The sequence below is a fragment of the Mirounga angustirostris genome, unplaced genomic scaffold (genome assembly GCF_029215605.1).
Source record: "Mirounga angustirostris isolate CCGP_5_RB_7025 unplaced genomic scaffold, mMirAng1.0.hap1 SCAF_10, whole genome shotgun sequence".
NCBI lineage: Eukaryota > Metazoa > Chordata > Mammalia > Carnivora > Phocidae > Mirounga > Mirounga angustirostris.
Window position 1 is genome coordinate 132,002,856 of NW_026991718.1, and position 22,111 is coordinate 132,024,966.

Consider the following 22,111-nt stretch of genomic DNA (forward strand, 5'->3'; position numbering starts at 1 on the left):
ACCACGTTGACTTCCCTCTACATTCTTATCCTCAACAATTCCACTCTTCACCCAAACATGCATTTCTGCTTTCACCCAAACAAAATCACCTGGACCCAGAGGCAGTTTATGACCACTGACTACCCTGAGTCTAAGCTCTCATGCCAGTGGCTTATCAAAGTATTTCTTCCCAACATCTAGGAGTTCTGTCCCCAAGTGATGGTCTCGTAAATGAAATGTTATCAGTTGGAAACTTTTAAGTTTTAATGTTCAAATTCAACACCCCCAGGGTGTAAGGATGCTTTTCATTGCCTTTGTTGCAATGGAGTCTCGGATCCGGTTAACCCTGAGGACCAGCTTTATTATGCCAGTTACCACTACCCTTGAATCCATCAGAATTCCCTTTTGATGGTGTGCCTTGGATGTAGACAGTCTCCTACAAGCTCTGCTTATCTTTTTAGTTCATTGTCTTTGTGCATCAATTATTTTTCCTTATTAATATCTCCCAAGAATCCCCTGGTATTCTCTCATATAATCCCATCTTTTGAGGGCAGGCTGGATCAATCGCTTGCTTTTATTCTATTCAGTGTGAACAGAATATGGCAAAAATGATGGGGTGTCCCTTCTGAGATCAGGTTGCAAAACATGTGACTCTCATCTTCTGGACAGTCTCCCTACTACCATCTCAGATCGTACGCTTGGACGAAGACGCCGCATCTACAAGGCCCACGTGGCAGAGAAGGGAAGGCAGCCTTCGGCCAACCACCAGTAAGGAAGAGAAGCTTTTAATCCACCAGCCCTCGAGGAAAGGAATCCTCCCAACAATCATGTGAATGAGTTCAGACATGGGTTCTTCCACAATGAAGCTTCCCGATGTGACCACGGGCTCCAGTGACACCTGAGAGCAGCCTTCTGAGCTACTCTGAGCCAGGGGCACCTAGTGAAGCTGTACGCAGACCCCTCACCTGCAGAAACGGTCAGATTAAATATGTGTGTTGTTTTAAGCCACTTTTGGTGATTCTGAAGCACAGACCCATGGAGTGGTCCCATAAAATGAATCACTGGTAACTGCTCACCAGGCCTATACTACCGTCCCAAATTCTAAGGACAACCAAGATGGAACCATCTCTGGATTATCGTTCTGTGAATGCCTTATGTACATCCTTATTTTTCTGGATTTTTTTTAAGCTGCTAGTCTTCCATAGCTATGGCTCCACGGTCATGACAACGGCCACCGCTCCCACTACCAGACCGGCCCCCATAGGTGAGCTCTCAACTCCAAGGGGCCCACCTGCCTCATTCACTCCTCTACTTCCAACAAATTAAGTGGAGGTCTTCAGCCTCCAAGAGGTCCACATCACTAAGGTTTTGAGCGGCCACGTCTTATGGGAAAGGCCCACTCTGGAAATTCATTTACCACTGTAGTGATCAGCTCCAAAGCAGCCATACAAAGCTAGCCCCCAAATGTTTCAGTTCCTAATCATAAGAGAGGAGGTCTGCCTAGCTCTTGAGAAACCATGGCTGTGGATATAGAAATGCAGCATTCGGACCCCTCCTTCGGCGAAGGATTTGCTTCAGGGGATGCATAGGCAGCAGACTTCCACTGTCCATGCATCCAAGCATGGTGGTGTGGGTGTGTGGAGGGCCTGGCTGGTTGGCCCAGTGCAGGGCTCTGATGAGCAGTATTTGCTCCAATGCTCCTTCCTGGTGTACCTGAAGCTTTGAGGCCAGGCCTGCACCTCAGTTGGACTTCTTCTGCTCATTCCTCCTTCCTCCCTTCCTTTCCATATGTTGATCTCTCCTAAGGATTTTCTGTGCCCAACTCCCCCTCAGCCTCCACTTCCTGAGAACCCTGGCTGTGACATCACTGTTAAGACCCTCCCGAAAACCTGACTCCTCAGGAGAGCGTGTCAACAAGCCCAGCATAGCATCTGCTTCCATGTCGGTTTCCACGTGCGTGGTTCTGTCCGTTTTCTGGCTTTCCTTTGTCTTCTCCTCAAGATGGCCAACTCCACCAGAGCAGGAACGGTCTCCTCTCATTCCTTGTAATCAAAGTGTGGTCCGAGGACCAGCGACATCAGTGTCAGCGAGTGGATCTCCCTTGTAGTGTGGAGTCTCAGCCTCTCCCCTACACTGACGGGGTAGGAAGTGAACTGTTAAGATGACCACATTGAAGGTGCTAAGTGCTGTTCTATTCATTGCTACGTACCCACAGCTGCTAACGGCTGCCCCAGCATATGGGAAGCATGAAGACCTAGACAGGCTATCTGAGTTTACTTTAGGTGTGGGATGAGAAAGGTTAGAGGAAGGGAAGAGAGCCTTTGGGTTCTGACCCTATTGGTTAGGAAGTGGGAATCCTCCATTTTGGAGAAAAGGCACAACACTCAAAGGATGAGAATGACAGAACCACCCAGCTGCCAGGGGGTTCCTGGAGCAGTTTCTCATTCAACTGCGACCTTCCCACCCCGACACCTAAAGGGGCATTTCTACCATCAGACAGGCCTCTCCACATTCCTCTGTCCGCCCCCCTCCCCACCCCACCCCACTCTAGGCCCTTTACATGTCAGGTATGTAAATAAGTGAATAAATTAAAGAAACCTGAGAAGATTCAAAGCTAGAGTTGGTCAAACGGGCCACTTGTGTGAGGTGTTACCATGTGGCCTCTGAGCTGAGTCATGTGAAGGATGATTTAGGCATTTATCGCTTAGACACAGCATGGAAACAGAGATGTGCAGGGAGCCTCAGGTCAGCCTTCAAAGAGGGATTTTAATGAACTGGCTGTATTTCATCATTTTGATAATCACAGAAATTAGAGGAGGAAATGAAAGGCTTGGCGGGTCATCCAGTCCATCACCTGCCTGTACCGAACGCATCTCCAGTGTATATTTTGTAGGTTTTATGGCATTACTAGCTGAAATGCTTTTCATGTCTAGAGAAAATTGGGGGTCAGTTCACACTTGCTCCTTTGTTCTCCCTCCTACAAAGGTCATAGTCCAAATTCTGTTCTGCTCATTTGCAAACTATTTCTTGCAAGCAGAAAGTGTTATTAGGAAGTAAAGTGTCATTTTTGTTTGTTTTACTTAAACAACGCTTCATTGGAATATTCTAGGGCATGCAACAGCAACAAAATATGAATCTCAAATAAACGTCAGGTGTTTATTTGTGGTTCACACTACACGCCCAACACAAGTCAGCAGTGGGAAATGTTTATCATGACTGAGGTCCTGGACTGATAAGAGTTCAACATGTTCTTCCACAGTCACCAGAAGAAAGAGATGGGAACAAAGCAAATTGCACATGGGCTTTGAAAGGGTCATCATGGAAGTGACACACATCAATTTTGCTCTCATTTTATTGGCATATCACTTGGCCATATGCCTATCGTATGGCCTACCCATGTGCCTGGAAGTGAGAAGAACCAGAAATATTTTGTGGGCAGCAAGAATGATTACCACAAGGAAGAAATCTACTGCAATGCTAAATGGCCAACCTCAATCTCAAAGGCCACCTGATGATTAGAACAGGACCCCGTGAAAGTGGATAAACACCGTTAGCATACCATCTTCAACCAGTGGATATTTATTGATTCCCGACTATGTCAAGACTTACAGTGACAAAAGAAACAAAGTCACTTAATGATGGCAGTTACATTCAAAAGAGGGAGACAGGCAAAAGAAAAAAAAGTCAGGAAATAAATAAACCATATGACAAAAGTGTTGTGAAGCATATATATAAGACAGGTTGTAGGTGTGTGTGTGTAATGGGCCAATGTATTAGGGATGCCTAAGCAGGGTAGAAAACGGCATCCACATGGACAGGTGACCTGCCTTGAGATGATGAAATCCCAAGTGGATGAGGAGAGAATTCACACAGGGGAAGCAACCTGGCATGGGAGTGCACAGTGAGGAAGGCTTCTACATCGGTGCGAGGAGGTGAGACGGGAAATGTTGGATCCTAAGTGAGGTAGGGAGAGCATCCATGCAGGGGAAGGAACAACAGTAGAAAACAAAGATTGGTTCCACAATGTGGAACTTCAAATTTCTAAATGAAAATGAAACGTGTGCTATTGGACTGGAATTATCAGGATAAACTCAGCTTTGACAGATAAATGAATGGATGGATGTTGGATAAATAGATCTGTGTTTGTGTATATGTTACACATATATTCCTTAGCTTGTCCACTGAGAAGCACCAACGGTGAGCACACCTAATTCCCAGATCTTAGCTTCTAAGTACCAATATCCGCTAAAAGGAACCAGAGTCTTGGAGGAAAGGCTGTTTCCTGTGCTGGGGAAGAAAAAGTACAAGAGTCTGGAACATCTTTTTGCGCAAGAACGTGTTCAAAGAATGATAGAAACAGGTTTTTAAAAAAATCTGAAACCAAACCAGAGGAGCTCCCTCTGACCAAACTGAGGACAATTTGAGCATTTAAAGTAAATATTGATAGTAACAGATTATAACCCAACAAATTAAGTAGGAAACCAGGAGTCCATACAAGTGCAGATGAACAGACAGTGCAGAGTGATTAATGGGATATTTGCAAGGTCTCAAAGCTCCTCTCCATCAAATGCTCTTAATTCCAAAGTGGAAAAGAGTAACTACAATGGACGAGCCGGGTAGATACCACCATAATCCGACAATCAGAAGGAACATGATCAATGAGGAGACAAAGTTAAATTGTGTGCCACCTACTAGGATGCAGGGGGGCATCACTTCTGCAAGAACCCTGGCGAAGATGTGTGACCTGAATTCAATCATGAGGAGGCATCAGAGAAACCCAAAATGGGGGGGGGACATGTGACAAAATAGAGCATTGGCCTGTCAACCCCGGAAGTGGGCAGGTTGAAGGGGTGCCTGGTGGCTCAATTGGTTAAGTGTCCAACTCAGGAGCTCAGCTCAGTTCTTAACCTCAGGGTCGTGAGTTCAAGTCCCGCATAGGGTGTGGAGCCTCTTTTTTTTTTAAGATTTTATTTATTTATTTGACAGAGAGAGAGAGAGCACAAGCAGGGAGAAGGGGAAGAGGGAGAGAAGGGAGCGCCACGCGGGGCTCGATCCCAGGACCCCGGGATCATGACCTGAGCTGAAGGCAGACACATAAGCGACTGAACCACCCAGGCACCCAATGGAGCCTACTTAAAAAAAAAAAAAAAAAAGTGGGCAGGTCGCAAGAGTCAGCCACAGACTGACGAGACATCCTGGAGTAATGGCATCTGAAGGGACATGATGACAGAATGCAACATAGGATTTTGACCTAGAACCTTTTGCTGTAAAAGACATCATTGGGAAAGCTGGTGAAACTTGCACAGAATCTGAGGATAGCAGTAATGCATCAATATGAATTTCCTGATTTTTATGGTTATATAACAGCCATGTGAAAGAATTTCCTTATTTGTAAGAAATACATACTAAAGTGTTTAGAAGCGAGGGACACACCCTCAAATGGCTCAGGAAAAAAAGAATTCAGCACTATATGTACAACTTTTATAAGCTTTTATTGCTTCAACATAAAAAAATTCAAAGTTATACTAAAAAGAAAAGATATTAATGATATATATATATTTTTTAAAGATTTTATTTGACAGAGAGATACATAGCAAGAGAGGGAACACAAGCAGGGGGAGTGGGAGAGGGAGAAGCAGGCTCCCCGCGGAGCAGGGACCATGACCTGAGCCGAAGGCAGACGCTTAATGACTGAGCCACCCAGGTGCCCGAAAAGATATTAATGATATATTAAGAGAACAAGAAAGTTACAGAGCTGAACGGCAGGACTCCAATTTTGTTTTTTAAAAGGAATACACACGTCTGCCACGTGAACGGTCATGGACCTCCCTGGGTGGTAACATTAGGTCTAGAATTGTTGTTTCTCCAAATCACCTGCAATCCATTGCCACGAGATGCTCCCTTTGTGACGGGCTATGCCACAGGAGTCGCTGGGCTTGGTTGTCCCCAGCGCTTGTTTGGGTCTCCCAGCACCCGGATTCTATAGCCGCGGGCTCCCAGAGCACACAGTGTCACACCAGCTCAGCAGGGTCAGGACCGAGTCGCCTACAGGACAGCGGGACTCTGCACATGCCCAGGCTTGCCTGGTGCACCAAGGCATCTCCAGAATCCCCCCAGGAGAAGCCCCTGAACACTTGAGCTCACAGCGAGTGGAACGTGGTCTACACCGCCAGCACCAGTAGCCCGGAGTGACAATCTTGGCTCTCGTCAGAGCAGTTTAAGGCTTGTACATGTTCCACAGGAGTTTCTAGTGCAGAGGAAGCCGGGAGGTTGAGTGCTCTCTCAGGGCCTCCCTTCAGCCTGTTCCCCAGGGCTGAAGGCGGGGATCTGCTAACAAGCTTCCGCTCTCCTCCTCCCGCTCACCCCCAAGAGTCCGGCTGGTCCCCCCGAGCTGCAGCCGCACCCCGCACTCTGCCGCCCTCCACATCCCAACTCTGTCAGCACCAAGACACTTCTGGTGACAGTACCGTGGCAACTTTGTAATGATTCCAACGTAAAACTTGGAGCAGATATTTTTACGAATTTGAAGTAAAAAGATGGGTTAAAGTTGAGCTCTTGTTTGGGACTGAAGGACGGCAATATATGCAAAGTCACTCCGGAGCATCTTCAAAATCCAGCTGATCACTAGAGTCACCTGGAGAAGCTGAAACCAAGGACAGATCCGTGGGCTCCAACCGCAGAGCCACGGACCCCCGTAAGTCAGAGAATGCCTGTGGCGTCAGGAGGGAGACCTAAAATGATCTTTCTGATCTTGCCCCACACATGCAGCATCGCCTGTAACTTTTTTAAGCAAACATGCATTCATTTGATCATTCAGAAAACATGAGGGAAAATTAAACTGCCATGAAAATGACTGAGAGCAGACTCTTTAGGTCGGGAATTTAAAAAGCAGCTTCACACTTTGAGACTCATCGGCTTGGTGTAAACTTAGCGGCTGCATCCAAAAGACAATGAGCAATGAGGTGACGGACATTCCACATCCCAGTAGCAGGAACAATCTTCACATAGTGTGGCGCTTTATGGTTCGTAAAACCCCAGGATGTATTTGCATTTAACTATTCAAAAGGTAATACAGAAATCACTAGCATCACAGTCCCCTATGGTGTTAGTCAAAAATGCAGATTTCCAGGGCACCACCCCAGGCTTACTGAGTCAGAACTTTTGAGGATAGGGGAAAACATTATGATATTTTTAACAAGCATCCCAGGGGGTTCTTATGGCTAAATTCAAAAACAACTGAAGAGCATTCTACCCCTCTTATGTAGACAAGGCAGGTAGGACTGGTCACTTGTCCGAGGTCACTGCACTCCCCCTTCCAAGAACCTGCAAAGCCACAGGAAGAAGAATTCCTCGTGAATGTGCTGGAGGCAGGTCCCAGAGCACTCTGCAGTTCGATCAGTGATAGAAGTAACAGAAGACCAAACACTTACTGAGGGAGGTAAGGAAGCGGATTCCCTCTAACCCAGCAGGAGCCAGATTCTTCTAGAAGTTATGTTCCCCTGGAATCACGGGGGAAAGCTTTTAGTGGCACTGTGGGAACGGTTTGTGAGAGGGCTCTCCACAGTGACTAACGTTTCATCACTTCTGTGCTGTGAGCCCAGACTCCAGCAGTTAAGAAGAGACACATGTACACATAGTAGGAAGCACAGCGGCGAGTCCCAGACCTCAGAACGCGGTCAGGAAGTTGGAGAGATGGGTACACAGTTGTGTACCACCTGTACTCCCAGGCAAGCTCCCCGGGCTGGGCACATGCCAGTGGTGGGGGACTACTTTACTCATTCCTTCAAAAGAAATATGTGGCAGAAGACTGTAAGACTTTGGGCCATCATCTACCTGGCCCTCTGACCAAGTAGGTCTCCCCCCAACCCACAGTCCATAAGGCCCCAAACTACTGCCTAAATCCATGGCCAATGGGGCAGAGCAAGAAAAACAGAAATGTTCTGCCAGCCAGTCTAAATTTGGAGGGAGGTCTTAAAAGCAGAAATAAAGTTGATTGTAGAAGATTTTTGAGGATTTTTGTTTTCCTTGCAAACCTAAATTTATAGATTCATATTTAACCTGCTACTCTTTCAAGGAAGCTGTTGTTTATTGGCTCATAAGAAGAAGGAGACCGGCTCTCCTGGAGAGAGTCCCCTTCACCTTCCCGCTCTAGGTGTCAATAGGGACTTCCCATGGACTGCATCAGACTGGAGACCCGAGCTCCAAACTGACTTAGGTAAGCCTGGATGGGTACTGGGTCATCTAACACAGATGCAGTGGCATGTAGGCCTGCTGTCCTGACTTCTCATGACCAAAGACATTCTTTAGAAATAAAGTCTGATGGGCAACATTTAGGAGAGCAAGCCACTTCCTTCTCTCCAGGCTACCACTAACCTCTGAGGTACTTTCATACAAATTCAGAAAAGGACCTTCTCGCTAAAGATACTCTCATCTGTCAGAAGATTACTGTAATATTCTTATTTTGTTAGGACAGTTTGCTAAATATAAAAACAGTTCTATGAGGTCTATGATAGAAGCGGCATACCCCTGAGATAGTGCAGTGTACGACCCCCACAACTGTACATGGCACCCCTGGTATCATTCTTCATTTTAAGCAAGACCTGACTCTGAAAGACAATTATGGTGAAAGCAGTGACAAGGTCACCCAGATCAGGTTGCTGTTTTAAAACACTTATCGTTAGTATTTATGGAAACTAACACACCGCTCTGCTTTCTAGATTGCAGAATCTCCACCCATAAAGTGAAGAAGCATTTGCAGAGGTTTGGAACTTGTAGGAAAGACGAAAGAGCAGATTCTGAGTTTATAGAATATGGGGCACATAGTAGGTGCACAGTAAGCGCGTGATCGTTTAATCAGGAAAAAGAAAAAAAGGGAAACATTTAAACTCCAACAGAAGGTTCTTGCTTTATTTCCTTTCTAACAGACTAGGTCTCTAACTCTCAGAAAGTCATGGATAACTGTGGGATTCTTGCCAACTTCAACTCATGACTTTGTACCAATCTCTGACAATAGAGGAGGACCTTTTTTTTTTCTTTAATCTCTAACTACCAAGTCAGTCAACGAAAAGAAAATCTTGCAAAGTAAGACTTCTTTACATGGCTTTTGGGCTCCATCATTCCCTTTACAGATACTTATAAAATACGGTCTCATCTTCTCATGAGAGGGAAAAGGGGCAAAGTCCTGTCTCCCCAGAGACCAGCCCCAGGTGCTTCTGGTGCTACTCTTAAATCCTGAAGCCTCCCCGCTCTGAGCTGCTCTCCTGGACGTGGCTTCCTTCCAAGCTCAGAAACAGCTTCCTTGAATTACTGAAATGTGGGGCGTTCCTCTCCCTGGAGAGAAGTTACCAGACTCTTTCAGCAGCATTTCTCCTTCCAATCAGGCTAGCCAAGAAGTGAAAGGGCAGAATCTAGTACACTTTCGGAGCCCACGGTTCACAATGTCACCCTAATGAAGAGAAGCTGCAATCTTTGCGGGTGAGACAGCATCTTTTACCTGCCAAGAACGGACCTCAGCACCGAGAGAAAGGGGAAAAAAAAAAAAAAAGAAAAGAAAACTTGAACAGAAACTAGAATCAGTTCTATTCCTTTTCATTGAATTGTCATTCATGTCAGATATCAATGAAATTTTATCATTCTTTTTTCCTAGTTTTTGGTTGAATGTGTTTTTATCCCTGTGCATTACCTCTTTGAGTGAATGCTTACGCTAGTAGTTACTCCATTTTTTACATGGGGGCGGGCATGATGTTAAAAATGCTAACACTGAAAGTAAAAGCCAAGCTATTTTAGAAGAAACACTCATGACTGTTTATTTCTAAAGACTTAAGGAACTTGGAAGAAAAACAGCCCCACACGACTTACAAAGGGAGCTGGATCCATTTTGTGTAGACACAGGAAAGGATCAAAGCCCCCTAACCCCATCCAGAACGCTGAACATGCAGACTGGCCATCGTCTTGGGTCAAACGGGATAACTGCCCGGTCAAAACAGGGGGCTACAGACAGTAGAATAAAGGGTTTTGCTGTGTCACTCGGGGCCTAGAGACATTTTCTGACCTAAGTATGCAGTGTGGAAGCATTCGGCCGGTTCCCTATCCAATGTAGCAGCCCTCATTCCTATATGGTGCCACCCTAACCACATGCTAGGGTCTTGTCCCTGGTCACTGCACAGCCATCTCTAGACCCATCAGACTTGTTTCCAGCTTAATGATCTTCAGCTGCATTGAATGCTCAGCGCACCATATTCCCACCCTCAAACGGGCCCGGGCCTGCTCCTGCTTCTCCATGTCCCTTCTCTCTGGAACCCCCTGAAGGAAAACCACTGGGTGGAAAGGTCCTTTTAAGCCACGTCATCCTATCCCAAAGGAAGGGGGAAAAAAATGTGAAAAGAGCCACTTGACCTGCATTAATGTCCCTACATTTTCTTCCTCTTATTGATTGTACCTTGGCAGTAAGGCTGAAACATGACCGATGACATAAATAAATAAATAATAACAAACAGCAGCCTCTCTGCACCCCTAAATTGCGAGCACAGAGCAGATCTTTGTGAGCCCCTCACCTTCCCCGGAAACAGCCAGACTGAAGTCCTCTAGGGTTTCCTGGAAAGTCAGAAGGTCAAAATTTATGTTCTCAAGGTAACCCAGGGGAAATAAAGACTTCCTTAGCTCAGTACAATGTGTTTCTCATTGTAAATATCACCAATTGGTCCTAAAAATTGTTAAGAAAGACTTCTGCCCTTGGATGAATTTTAAATGTACTGAATGACCTGCTAGAAACTGCGTTGTTGTTGATCCTTCTGAGCACACTCTCTCTTCTCTCTCTCTCTCTCTCTCTCTTTCACACACACACACACACACACACACACACACACCCACACCCTTTACTCGATGGAGCAGTGTCTTCTGAAGCCAAACACCACGTGTGCTTAAAGGCACTGCAATCCCTGGAGAAGGATCACTTCAATTACAAAGAAAAAATGCAACGTAACTACATCTTTATTTCAGAACAAATGCTGACAAAATGAGGACTATCACTACGGTTTTCTCTCTTCACAAGAAAGCCACTTTCTGTGGATGACTTACCTTCGTTTTCACGCAACCGTCTCCCACACCTTTGCTCTAGGTGAAGTCTTCCTCGAGTCCTTCCTCTGCACAAGCTGGCAGTCCCTGGAGCCTCTTTCCATCACAAAATAAGAGTCCCGTGTTCACCCACACGAAAGCTTCAGACGCACTGCCTTCAGCCCGCTGCGTTATAAATAGGGAGGCTAACAGGAGCATTTGTAGTTCTGGGTCACTGCAAAGAAATGCCCTGCACCTGGATGGACTGAGGTTAAAAGAATCAGCTCGGGACTTGGTGAAACTGAAGCCCAGCCCATGGGAGTCTGATGCTGATAGTCTCGGGTTTTACTTAAGGACAGGGCTTCATAAACGCTCCTGTGCCTAAAAATCATGGGGTGGGGCAAAAAGACCTTTTGAAAAATGCGGATCCCAACTCAGTAGGTCTGGGGTGAGTCTAGACCCACCTGGGGTTTCTAACAAGCCCCCAGGTGATGCGGATGCATCCACAGACCACACTTTGAGTAACAAGCCTTTAAGAAACAACAATGGACAGTCTCGCCATTCAGCGTGTGGTACCCGGGACAGGACCATGAACATCATCTGGGAGCTTTTTAGAAAGGCAGTTTCAGGGCCCACCCCAGACCTATGATATTGGAATCTACATTTTTATCAAGATTCCTAGATGGTTCTTATGCACATTCGTTTGAGAAGCTGACATAAGAGAACTTCAGGATCAAATTCACAAAGGAGTTGTCTTCCACAGAAAAGGCAGCTTGCAGCTGGGGGGGGGGGGCAGTGCAAAAAAAAATGCATCTTTTTTATTCTAAAGCAATTGAAACCCATATTAAAGGTAGGCCTGCAGTAGAGGGAACTGAGTAACCTATTTAAAAACAAATCTCTTAAATCCCACCTTCTCCCTACAAAGGGAACCACTTGGCACAAGAATTCTATTGTGGTTCCTCGGCTCTGAATGTGAAACTGCTATCATAAGGTGTCACCTTCCTCTGCTCATCATTTCTCTATGGGCATTAGGTCAACCAACTTGGGGACCTTGCTATAACCAGTGCATTACCACTGTTCTGGGGACAGGCGGTTTAAACAGTAAAGCGGGACTGATAAAGCCCAGTATGCTCAGTCAGGAGGCGAGGTGGAACCGCATGTTCAGATCTCGGTTGCTCCTTGCAAAGACTCTGTGTCTGATGTTTAGGGAGGTCTGAAAAAGGCAGATGTCAACGCTCATATGAACTCAGCACCTTAACAAAACGTGTGACACATCAGAAGGATAATTTCATCAGTGTTGGCTGAAGAGATTTATTTCAAGATTTAAAGCAGTAAATAAAAAATCTTAAAAAAGGGGGGAGGGCGCCTGGGTGGCTCAGTCATTAAGCATCTGCCTTCGGCTCAGGTCATGATCCCAGGGTCCTGGGATCCAGCCCCACATTGGGCTCCCTGCTCAGCGGGAAGCCTGCTTCTCCCTCTCCCACTCCCCCTGCTTGTGTTCCCTCTCTTGCTGTCTCTCTGTCAAATAAATAAATAAAAATCTTAAAAAAAAAAAATTTAAAGCAGTAGTTTGCTAAAAAGTAGAGGCCAAAAGAAGACATGCGGCTATAGATCTCCAGAAACCAAAAAGAAAGGGGAAAACAGACTTAATTCAAAAAAAAATTAAAACAAAACTTTAATTAAATAATCACCTTCTAACAGAATCTGGGGTCACGGAGAGCACCCTAAAAGCAGTTGGAATCAGTGAGATCCTATGCACAAGCTCTTTATTTCCTTCAGTTGTGTTTTTCTTGGGATTCTGCTTGCTACAGACAATTGCTTGCATTTGTTGATCAATAGATCAAGGAACAGTCAAAGGAGATAGGGAACATCTAGGAAGGGATGATGCTGGCATTGATGAATGTGGACAGGGCCAATGCAAATACTGTGTTCAATTAGCATTTTTGTGGACCGAGCAATTTCTGGAAACTATTCTCAAGTCACAGAACACACAGGGAGCATCTGGCTCCATTTCTGGAAGCACTTCTGATACCCTTGCTTCCAGCTCTTCAACCAGTCCCCCTCCAACTCAGTTCTTGACCCTTCATCATGCCAGTCTTATCCTCCTTCTGCCCTACTTGCTTCTTTGCTGTGCTCGGGCTTCAGGTATTAGTAATAACAGCCAACCCTTCGTTGGGCTTCCTTACAGAGTCCGAGGCACTTCACGCACCTTATTAAATTCTCACAAGAATTTCTTGTTTACTAAGGAAATAACTAAAGCTCAGAGAGGTGAGGAAACCTGCCCCAGGTCACAGAGCTGGTAAGTGAAGGTTGCAGGATTCCATCCTATGTCTGTTCCAAATCCAGATCCCCTGACTAAATCATTCTGTCCCTTTTGTTCCCTCCGTTCTACCTTACCTTTCCAGCCACTGTGTCTGCCTAGCTCTTATTTCCTAGACCCGGTCTGGAGTAAGAACCTGAGGCTTTCACTGGACCTCGTTGATGAGAAGTCTCATCTCTCGACTGGGGCTCCTCCCTCCTGCAAGTGCCCTCCCACATCTGATAGCCAGAGATTCAGTACCTTTTCATATTGAATTTTTCGGGGAGGTTTTGAATGGATTTTGCATTCCAAAATATATACACTGGAGCTTAGGGACTACAGTCAAGCCCATTGCTAACGTTCTTTTTATGTTCAGAAAAAAAATCAAGAAAAATAAGGGCAAGCCCCAAAGGATGGCCACAAACATATTTACATTAGACACTTCTACACTGGTCTATTTAGTTAAGCCCCACATTTTCTCTGTTCCATCATAGGTGTCTATTAATAATTCCAATACCCTGAGCCATTTTGCTAAAACAATGACTAATAGTGTATTTGTCCAAGTATAATCCAGTCTGCTGCAAGGTACAGAAGCAAGCCCTGAATACAGAGAGCCTGGGGGAGGTTAAATTAGAGCAGGTATATATTTGCGGAGGATGCCACTCATGTTTAGATGAAAGTGCCCCGTGCAATACTGTTTTTCTCACATTACGCAATCACCAAGGAGGAAAGTTTCTGACTGAAAGCCAGCTGGAGAGTGAATAACTTGCCAAGCAAAACACTGAGGATCCAATGCTAACATCTCCAGATAATTCTTCTTGGGGCGGGAGGACAATGTTCCTGTGATGAATGAATATTTTGACTTGGTGATTAAGCACAGTTATGCTAGAAGACCTGCCTACATGTCTCCTCCTACAGGGTCCTCTAACACCTTCTTTGCTGCCACCATCTACAGAAGGGGCTCTCCAAAATTGCTTTAATTGACAACAGACCAGGAAATTGAGCCAAAGCTCCAGATGAGACATCTATAATAATAGTTCCTCCTCAAAAGAAACCTGTGATCTTCTATTTGTCTTTTAGTGTTGTGAAGGGGGCGGAACTTTTCCCCGAAGTCTTCACATTGAAAATAGCGGTCTCTATACCATGGCCACGCACTCATTCACTGAGCACCCTCGGGAGATTTTAGCCAATTTTTTCAACTTAACTACCTAAGAGTAAGTCCCTCCTGAAAGAAAAGTTTACAGAGTCCATCGATTCTCTTTTGGCAGGCTGACAACTCCTGGATTAGAACAGATTAAACACAGGGAAGCCTTCCCACGCCAATTCAGAGAAGGTTCTCCCCAGATTCCGAAAGCTTTTCTTAAACTCCGGGAAATGGAAATGAGAAGGGGGAAGGAAAGAAGGTTTGGTGAAAAGGGGGAAATAAACCATGGAGAATAATATTTCCCGAACCGAAAGGACAAAACAATTCAGCTAACATATATTAACCTTTATTCTATGACAGAGACATAAATAATTTTATGAATTCATATGACTTGTACAAAAGACAAAATAAGATATTGCACTAAGTTTAGATATGGGATATTTGGATTTAATATTAGCTAAACAGATAAATATATACAATTTAAGGAATTAAGGCAAAACCAGATGATACTTTCAAACACAACAGAAGGCTTGAAAAATAGGTATAATTAAAAACAAAGGTATCCCATCTCCAGTTAATAAAGTGGTCATGTCTAAGGGAAAAAAATCCCTTAGGTTTTTAATAAAGTGGTTATTATCCATCATGTTAATTCAAGCTGAGCAAGAAAGTATAGGATTTCCCATGGAGGAGGGCAGTTTGGTGGAGGTTTGGGGGCTGAGCACTTAGAACTCGCGTAAGCAACTTTTTCCTTGTCAGATTTATGATCTATTCTTCCTATTAGAAAATATAATTTGGAAAATATGACTCTTTCACATATATAATTAAAATACAACTATGAAGCATTCTTTTTTGTTAAGGGAAGTCATGTTGGTGATATCATAGGGTAACTTTGCGGGCAAGCCATTCGTTACCCTATTTGTAGAGAAGACACAAAGCCAGTCACTGAAAAACAACCCCCAGTTACTGTAAGAGAAAAAAACAAACTGATTCCAAAGGAATAAAAATGAGTGTAATCAATATATCAACACAGCACACAGTTCTTTGGCAGTATCGTACTAACCGTTGATTGAAGTCAGAACTTGAGAGTTTTCTAATTCTTAGACCCGGTTGCCAGTCTTTTCTTAAAAAACAAAGAAATAAAATTCCACACCTGCAACGAATTCAGTGATTCCAGGAAATTAAATTCAGAATAAACCTCGCAGACAGCTTTTGACTGTCACACTTGAGCACAGGTACATATTATGTCTGCTGAGAGTCCCCATCCAAGTATACGGAGACGCACACACACACAAAATAACCTGTGAGACTATGTATTGGTTCAGACAGGCCTAGAATCCTTAAAGAGAATCCATATTCACCCATGAGAAACCGATAAAAGACATCAATCCGAGGATGAGAAAATGATCTTCCAGTAACTCAGGGGTGGGCCACCCCTCCCCTGGATCAACATCATGGAGAAATCAAATCCTATAAGGGAAACACCAGAAAGCCAGAGAACGTGGAGTACTGCCAGCCTCCAACCAAGTTACCTTTCTCCAGTTTCAGGTAAACTTTATCCTCCTTATCCAGGTAGAGAAGCACACCGTTAGTAGCAGCTTCGCGAGTAACGTCTTTGTCCCCAGCAAAGGCAGATATTACTGGCTTCCCATTTAACATCAGGTTAACCTACGAGGGAAAAAAAAAATCACTGAAAACATCTACCAGGGCTAATGAATAATGTCTGAGATGACAGACCCAGTAAAACATCTGATGTTCAGCAAATTCATCCCCAGCGATGGCTGCACTTAGTAGGTCCACTGCCAACCACAGTGGCTGCACTTAGTAGGTCTACTGAGCTGATTTTCTTTTTTTTTTTTTTCAATTTCTCCCATGGAAATTTCCTGAAATGCTTACAAAAGAATACCATCCGTGGACAGCAACCTAGCCTTGGGAAAACTGGCCTCCCTTCAACACATAAATTAAGCTTGCTGTTTTATTTACTTCTCACATTCAATAGCAATCTTTTGGTAATGAAGCAAGCCTGAGGCTTCCCAGTATATTAGAAAAAGAAGTCCAGTGCCCTTTTCTCTGATAAACCCAGATACAGCAAGATTCTACCAACACGTTTTTCAGGTTACTAAACCTGCAACAGGCATAGTGCTGAAGATCATTTGAAATTATGGAATGTGTATGTGTGTGTGTGTTGGGGGGGTGTTCTGTTTTTTTCTTTTTTCCCTGATAATGTGTATTAAAAATAATAAATGTACATTATTAAATGTGTATTAAAAAATAATAATCACCACCATAGTGAAGATTTTAATGATGGATAATTAGCAAGGAATCCATAATTAATAAACTCAAAATTATTAACAAATAATAAACTCAAAATTTTCTCCCGACTACAGTTTTGATTATACTGTGTTAAACATTACATAAATTTCCAAATATCGGGGCTTGAGAAAAGCTTTTCACGCTAGTAAATTTCTTTACTAGATAGTCATTCCTTTTATGTTAAAAAAAACTGCCTAAATTAAATCTGAGGATGATCAATTTGCCCATTCGCTAGGAGCTGTGAAAGTGGTAGGACAGTGTGTAATCCACCTTTCACGTGGCTGTAGTATCCAACACACACACTGAGCATAAGATAAAGAGAATGCTGGAATTCCATAGACATGCATTGGTATTGTTGGGTGTTAGCATATTTGAATATTCTAGGAACTCGTCTTTGAGTGTAAGGTCAAGCCTATTACCTGAGAAAGGACAACACAAAATACGTTGCTAACTGTGGAACTGAAATTTCTAAGAATTCACTAGTTTTCGGAGTAACTGAGGATAAACTATTTAAAGCATATGCAGAGGAACGCCCTTTCGTAAAAAGTGTATTTTTTCTAATGGTTAACTGTGTAGCTCAAAATTTCTAACAATGATGGCAAATTTGTTTTATTTAATACGTACTTGTAAAGTTCTGCTAGTCTTACAAGTTTCTTCCTTACAAGTTCAAATAATTTTTGCACATTTAATGAAAGCAAGATTTTATAAAGAGATTTGTGCCACTGAGTTTTTAACTAAGCCATGTTCTCTAAATGGTTGGTTGTTATTAAGGTAATACATTCTACTCTTTATTTTTCTATGCTTCTTGTCATAGCCTTAATGGATGTAATAAAGAAGAAAACTGGAAATAAAGTGTTTTAAAAATAAACTATAAAGATGGTTGTTTATTTTTCTAATGAAAACACATCTTTGGATAAACACTTAAATACATAACCCACTGCCAATAAACACTGCCGTTTGGGGGTAGAGAGGGAGCAGTTCAAAACACATACCTGGATTGTTTGGCTCTGGTAGACTTTAATTACATGAAAGCTGAAACTGTAAATTCCTTTTCTTGGTGCTACAAAGACAGACTCCAGGGTGAAAAAATTACCCACGTTTACTAGGATCTACAAATAAAAATAATAAGTAACAGTAAATTATTAACAATAATCTCTTCTGTAAGTTTCCTTCCTTCCTTCCATCTTCCCCTCCCTCCTTCCCTCTCTCTTTCTCTATCTCTCTCTCTCTGTCTCTTTCTCTCTCTTTTTCTCTGTCTCTCTCTCTCTCTCTCTCTTTCTAGCTTTCTTTATTTCTTTCATAAGGAGTTTAAGAAACCATAGAGAATAAAACATTGAGTTCTACTCTTTTCCTCTTTGGTGACTTGGGAAATAGATTTGTGTAATGGAAGGTTTTTCTGTCTTTTAAATGGTAGAGGAAAAAAATAAAGTAACTGCTTTGTATTCAGGCCTCAATTTCCAGCAAGGTCTGATGGCTCTGGAAACAACTAGGTAACACGGAGGACTTATAAATATTAGCTTTACCTTGAGAGTCAGATAAAAGGCATCTGCCCTGTATTTATATTCCCATCCTCTACAAGCCTTTGCAATGTCCAGAGATGACGTTTCCAAGACAGCCAATCGGCATCCATGGGCTCTCTGCAGTCATTCCTGGACATATCACATAGAGGCCTGGGCACCCCCTCCACCCTGTGACATAATCCATGACTGAATAGTGCACAGACTAATCTGAATGCCTGGCCCTCCCCTGAGCCTCTGCCAAACCTCTCCTAAGATCCATGGCCATTTTTTCAGTCCTGTGCCATCTAGGCCTTAATTATAATATTTTGGCAATGACTCAGCCTTTGCAGGCTGCCAAAAGTAGAGCATGAATAAGGACAGACTGTGAAATCGGTGGCCTTCTTGTGTTCCTGCCAGTGTTATCCGTTATCCTCTTCTCAATCACCTGCTCTTTATTTAAACTTCAAGGGTCAAAAATGAAAAGTAAAATAAGGCACTATTTCCTAAGAAAGCAGCAATGCATTTTGTATTCCAAGATGTGCAGCCTGTTTCTATTGCTTATTAAATTAACTCTGAATTTCAATAAGTGACCTCTTAATCCAAATTTGCAAATGTCACATAAGTCAGTCCCTTCCTATGAGAAGGAGAGTGAGAATGTTTGCGGGTGGGAAGTTGTAAAATGACTGGGGTTTATTCCATTTCTCTCCAAGAAATGAATATATAACTGGCATTCAAAAAAATCGGATGTCCCTATAAGGATACATTTCCACTGTATCAGTGGCAATCTGCCACTATCTCTTGTAAATGCTACATTCGTGCCAATATTAGGCCTTTTGCATAATTCCCTAAAAACATACTATCATCTCTGAGCAATGCACCAGAATAGAGTAGCGGGTCAAGCTGATGTACCAGGTTCAACCCTCGACTTAAAATACATGTATGTGTATAATTTTATTCTGAGAGTTCACCTTCTTCCAAATAACCCTCAGATTCTTTCTCTGACTTGATGATCAATGATCTTTCAGCAACGAATCACCAGCTATGCAATAATCCCCAGCAGAGCTGTTACAAAGATTTTTCTCAAGCACATTTAAAATAATTTGAGGTACTTAGCAGGGACTTCCTGACTCACATACAAGTAGCATAATTCATTAGCAATAATGGAAGTGTCTGATTAGTGTTGACTACACACAAGGCTGGATGTTGACTCTACATTGTAACTGGAGCGTCCCAGCACATACGGATTTATAATTAAATGTGTCTTGTGTTCTCTGAGATGCATGGTTCCCCAAACAGAAGAACAAATCCTCTCCTCTTCTAATTGACAGAAAGGTCACGGAAAAGAAGGCATTGTACAGTGCCATGTCCACAACGTCCAACATTTAATTAATGCACTGAAATATAAACCAGGGGTGGTGCTAGACTTTATTTCCATCAGGATGGAAAATACTGCACCAAAACCCCAAAGGGGCTGCTTCATTCTTTAAAAATTATAGCTATCTGATAGGAAGCCCCAGAGAAGCATTCTCTGCCCGGCCAGCTGGAGAGTGCATTACTTAGGAACAATTAAGTAAGGAATGGAAATGTCCCCTCTTGCCTTCCCTGGCACACACTGCAGTACCACTTAACCTGTGTTCCCACACATGTGTCTTTGCATACAACTGTGCATTACGCAAGTGACTGTGGAATTTAAAAGACTCTGGGTGCTGTTAGGGTTGAACTTACAGCCCCGGAGTCAGTTTCCAGTTTTAAGACTGCTTGCTAAAGCTAAGCTGATACCCCTGGGGTTTCTCAGCAGCCAAACCCCAGAGCTCCAGCCACAGATTTCATCAGTTCCTCTCCACCCCCTACCCTCAACCCCAAGTCTGTCTTTCCCCAGTAATTTGCAATTCTCTGAAAGGACCGGAGCAGGGGAAGGGAGCACCGGCTCCCCAGCGCTTCCCAATGGGAGCTCCCTGCAGCTGCCCTCCCTCTCCCACCACAACTTTTCTCCAAGTACCACAGAAAGGCTTTCCGCTGCAGCGGTGCCTGCAGCGTGTGAGGGGATCCTGGCAGCAGAAAGGTGGGCGAGACCTGACCCACGCCATCACTGCCCGCCCTCAGCAGCCACCTGCGAGAGCTCTGCAGAGAACGTGGACCCCCAAAGCTCTCCTTGGGGAGAAGCTTCTCCAGCTGGGGGGGGGGGGGGGGGGACAAATCATTTATCCGGAGACCGCGAGGGGACCGCGCTGGAACCGCCTGGGCGGCAGCTGCAGAGGAGTCTGAGCCGGGGGTGCCAAGCTCTGGCCAAGAGATTTCGAGGTCCAGGGACCAGCCTCCCGCCAGCTCCTATGGACCTGTTGCTGTGAAACTCGCCCCAAGCTCTTGTGGCTGGGCTCTGCGCTCCCAGCCTCTCCCCCTCCTTTCTCTCCGGAGGCCAGGAGGGAATGCGGGCAGGGGCGGTGGTGGGAGAGACAGAAGTTCCAGACCCAGACCTATTTGGGAAGGCGAGTGCCGAAATGATCCTCCACACCCCAGTCAGACCAACTTAGCCTGAGCAGGCAGCCTGGGTCTCTGGGCTGCCAGAAGATCGACCCCCCACCCCACCATCACCGCCCATACCCACACCCGGTGCCCTGCATCCCTCAGGGTCTGACCTGATCGAAGTAAATGATGCGCGTCTTGTTGCTCATCTCCGACGGCTCATGGTTGGTGCTCCGCACCGCCGAGAAGGCGACCTTGGAGTTGGCCGCCCGGACCGAGATCCCCAGAGGGGAGGAAGAGGAGCCCTTGGAGTCCGTGGCCGGGTTCGAGTCGCACACCACCAGACACTTGCCCTCCAGCACAATGGGCTCCGTGTCGTTCTGTGCCCAGACGGGCAGCGCCGGCAGGGTGAGGGCCAGCAGCACGGCCGGCACCACGGACAGCGCCCGGCTCCCGGAGCCCATGGTGAGGCGCGTGGGCAGCCGCAGCCGGCAGACGCTCCCGCTCGCCCGCTTCGCCTCCAACCCCGGGGCCCCGGCGCTCGGGAAGATGCCAGTGGCTAGATCGACAGCGCTGCACGAGCGGCGGCGGCGGCGGCGGCGGCGGCGCGCACACTTCCCCCAATTCTGTGGTTTGAAGTCAAAGTCTCCGCTCGCGCTCTCTCGCGGGCTCTGTTACCTTTGTCCTTTAAGGAGCTCATGCAGAACCCCCTACCCCACCCTCCTCCGCCCAAGAATCAGCCCTGCCTGGGGCCCCTGCACCCACCCTTGTTCCTGGACATCTAAAAGTCACCACACCCTCACATTCACAACTCAGAGAGGAAAACGGTAATAAATTCTCACCCCAAACCCAAGCACCGCCAGGTGGACGACGGAGCAGGAAAAACAAAGGAGACTCAAAGAAAAGCCTCGGGGGAAGGTGGGTGCCGAGCGGTGCGGCTGTCGGTCCTGTACGCGTCCGGCTTGCGGCAGGGACGATTTACAGAGGCAGAAGGTGTTCCCCGGACTGAGAAGAACGCGAGGCTGTGTTCATGGCCAGGACTCCGGCGACTCCCACTTTCGCCTCGTCCGCAATTCCCCACACCTCGGCGCCTCTCGGACGTCGGCAGGTAGGCAGCAGCCAGCCGGGTCCCGGGCGCGGAGAGCACCGGTCCGCGGGATCAGTTCCAGGGCGCAGGGCGGCTCGGCGGCGGGGTCCTCTCCAGCCGCTGCCACGCGCCCCGAGTCCCTGCGCACAACTTTGTCCTCGCGCAGCCGGGAGGGCGCCAGGCGGGCACACGCGCGCTATTTATAGGAGCGCGGCGTCCGGCCGGGTCGGCCTCCAGCTCACGCCGCTGGCTCCCGGGAGAGGGGGAGAAGGAGTCGA

The 22,111-nt window shown here is 45.5% G+C and overlaps 1 protein-coding gene across 1 annotated transcript; it reads right to left on the minus strand.

The window, feature by feature from the left end:
* Window positions 1–15,941: 15,941 nt before the first annotated feature.
* On the minus strand, window positions 15,942–21,210 carry CBLN4 (cerebellin 4 precursor). The gene is made up of 3 exons (XM_045883893.1): window positions 20,920–21,210; window positions 17,777–17,893; window positions 15,942–16,139 (listed from the first exon to the last, which is right to left on the minus strand). The coding sequence occupies exons 1-3, from the start codon at window positions 21,208–21,210 to the stop codon at window positions 15,942–15,944; spliced, it is 606 nt and encodes a 201-aa protein (XP_045739849.1).
* Window positions 21,211–22,111: the final 901 nt, after the last annotated feature.

Coding starts and splice junctions, on each gene's coding strand:
- CBLN4 (XM_045883893.1), bottom strand. CDS start 21,210: ATGGGCTCCGGGAGCCGGGCGCTGTCCGTGGTGCCGGCCGTGCTGCTG. Junction 17,894..20,919: donor GCATCATTTACTTCGATCAG/GTCAGACCCTGA, acceptor TTTTATTTGTAG/ATCCTAGTAAACGTGGGTAA. Junction 16,140..17,776: donor ACCAGAGCCAAACAATCCAG/GTATGTGTTTTG, acceptor TTTCCCTCGTAG/GTTAACCTGATGTTAAATGG.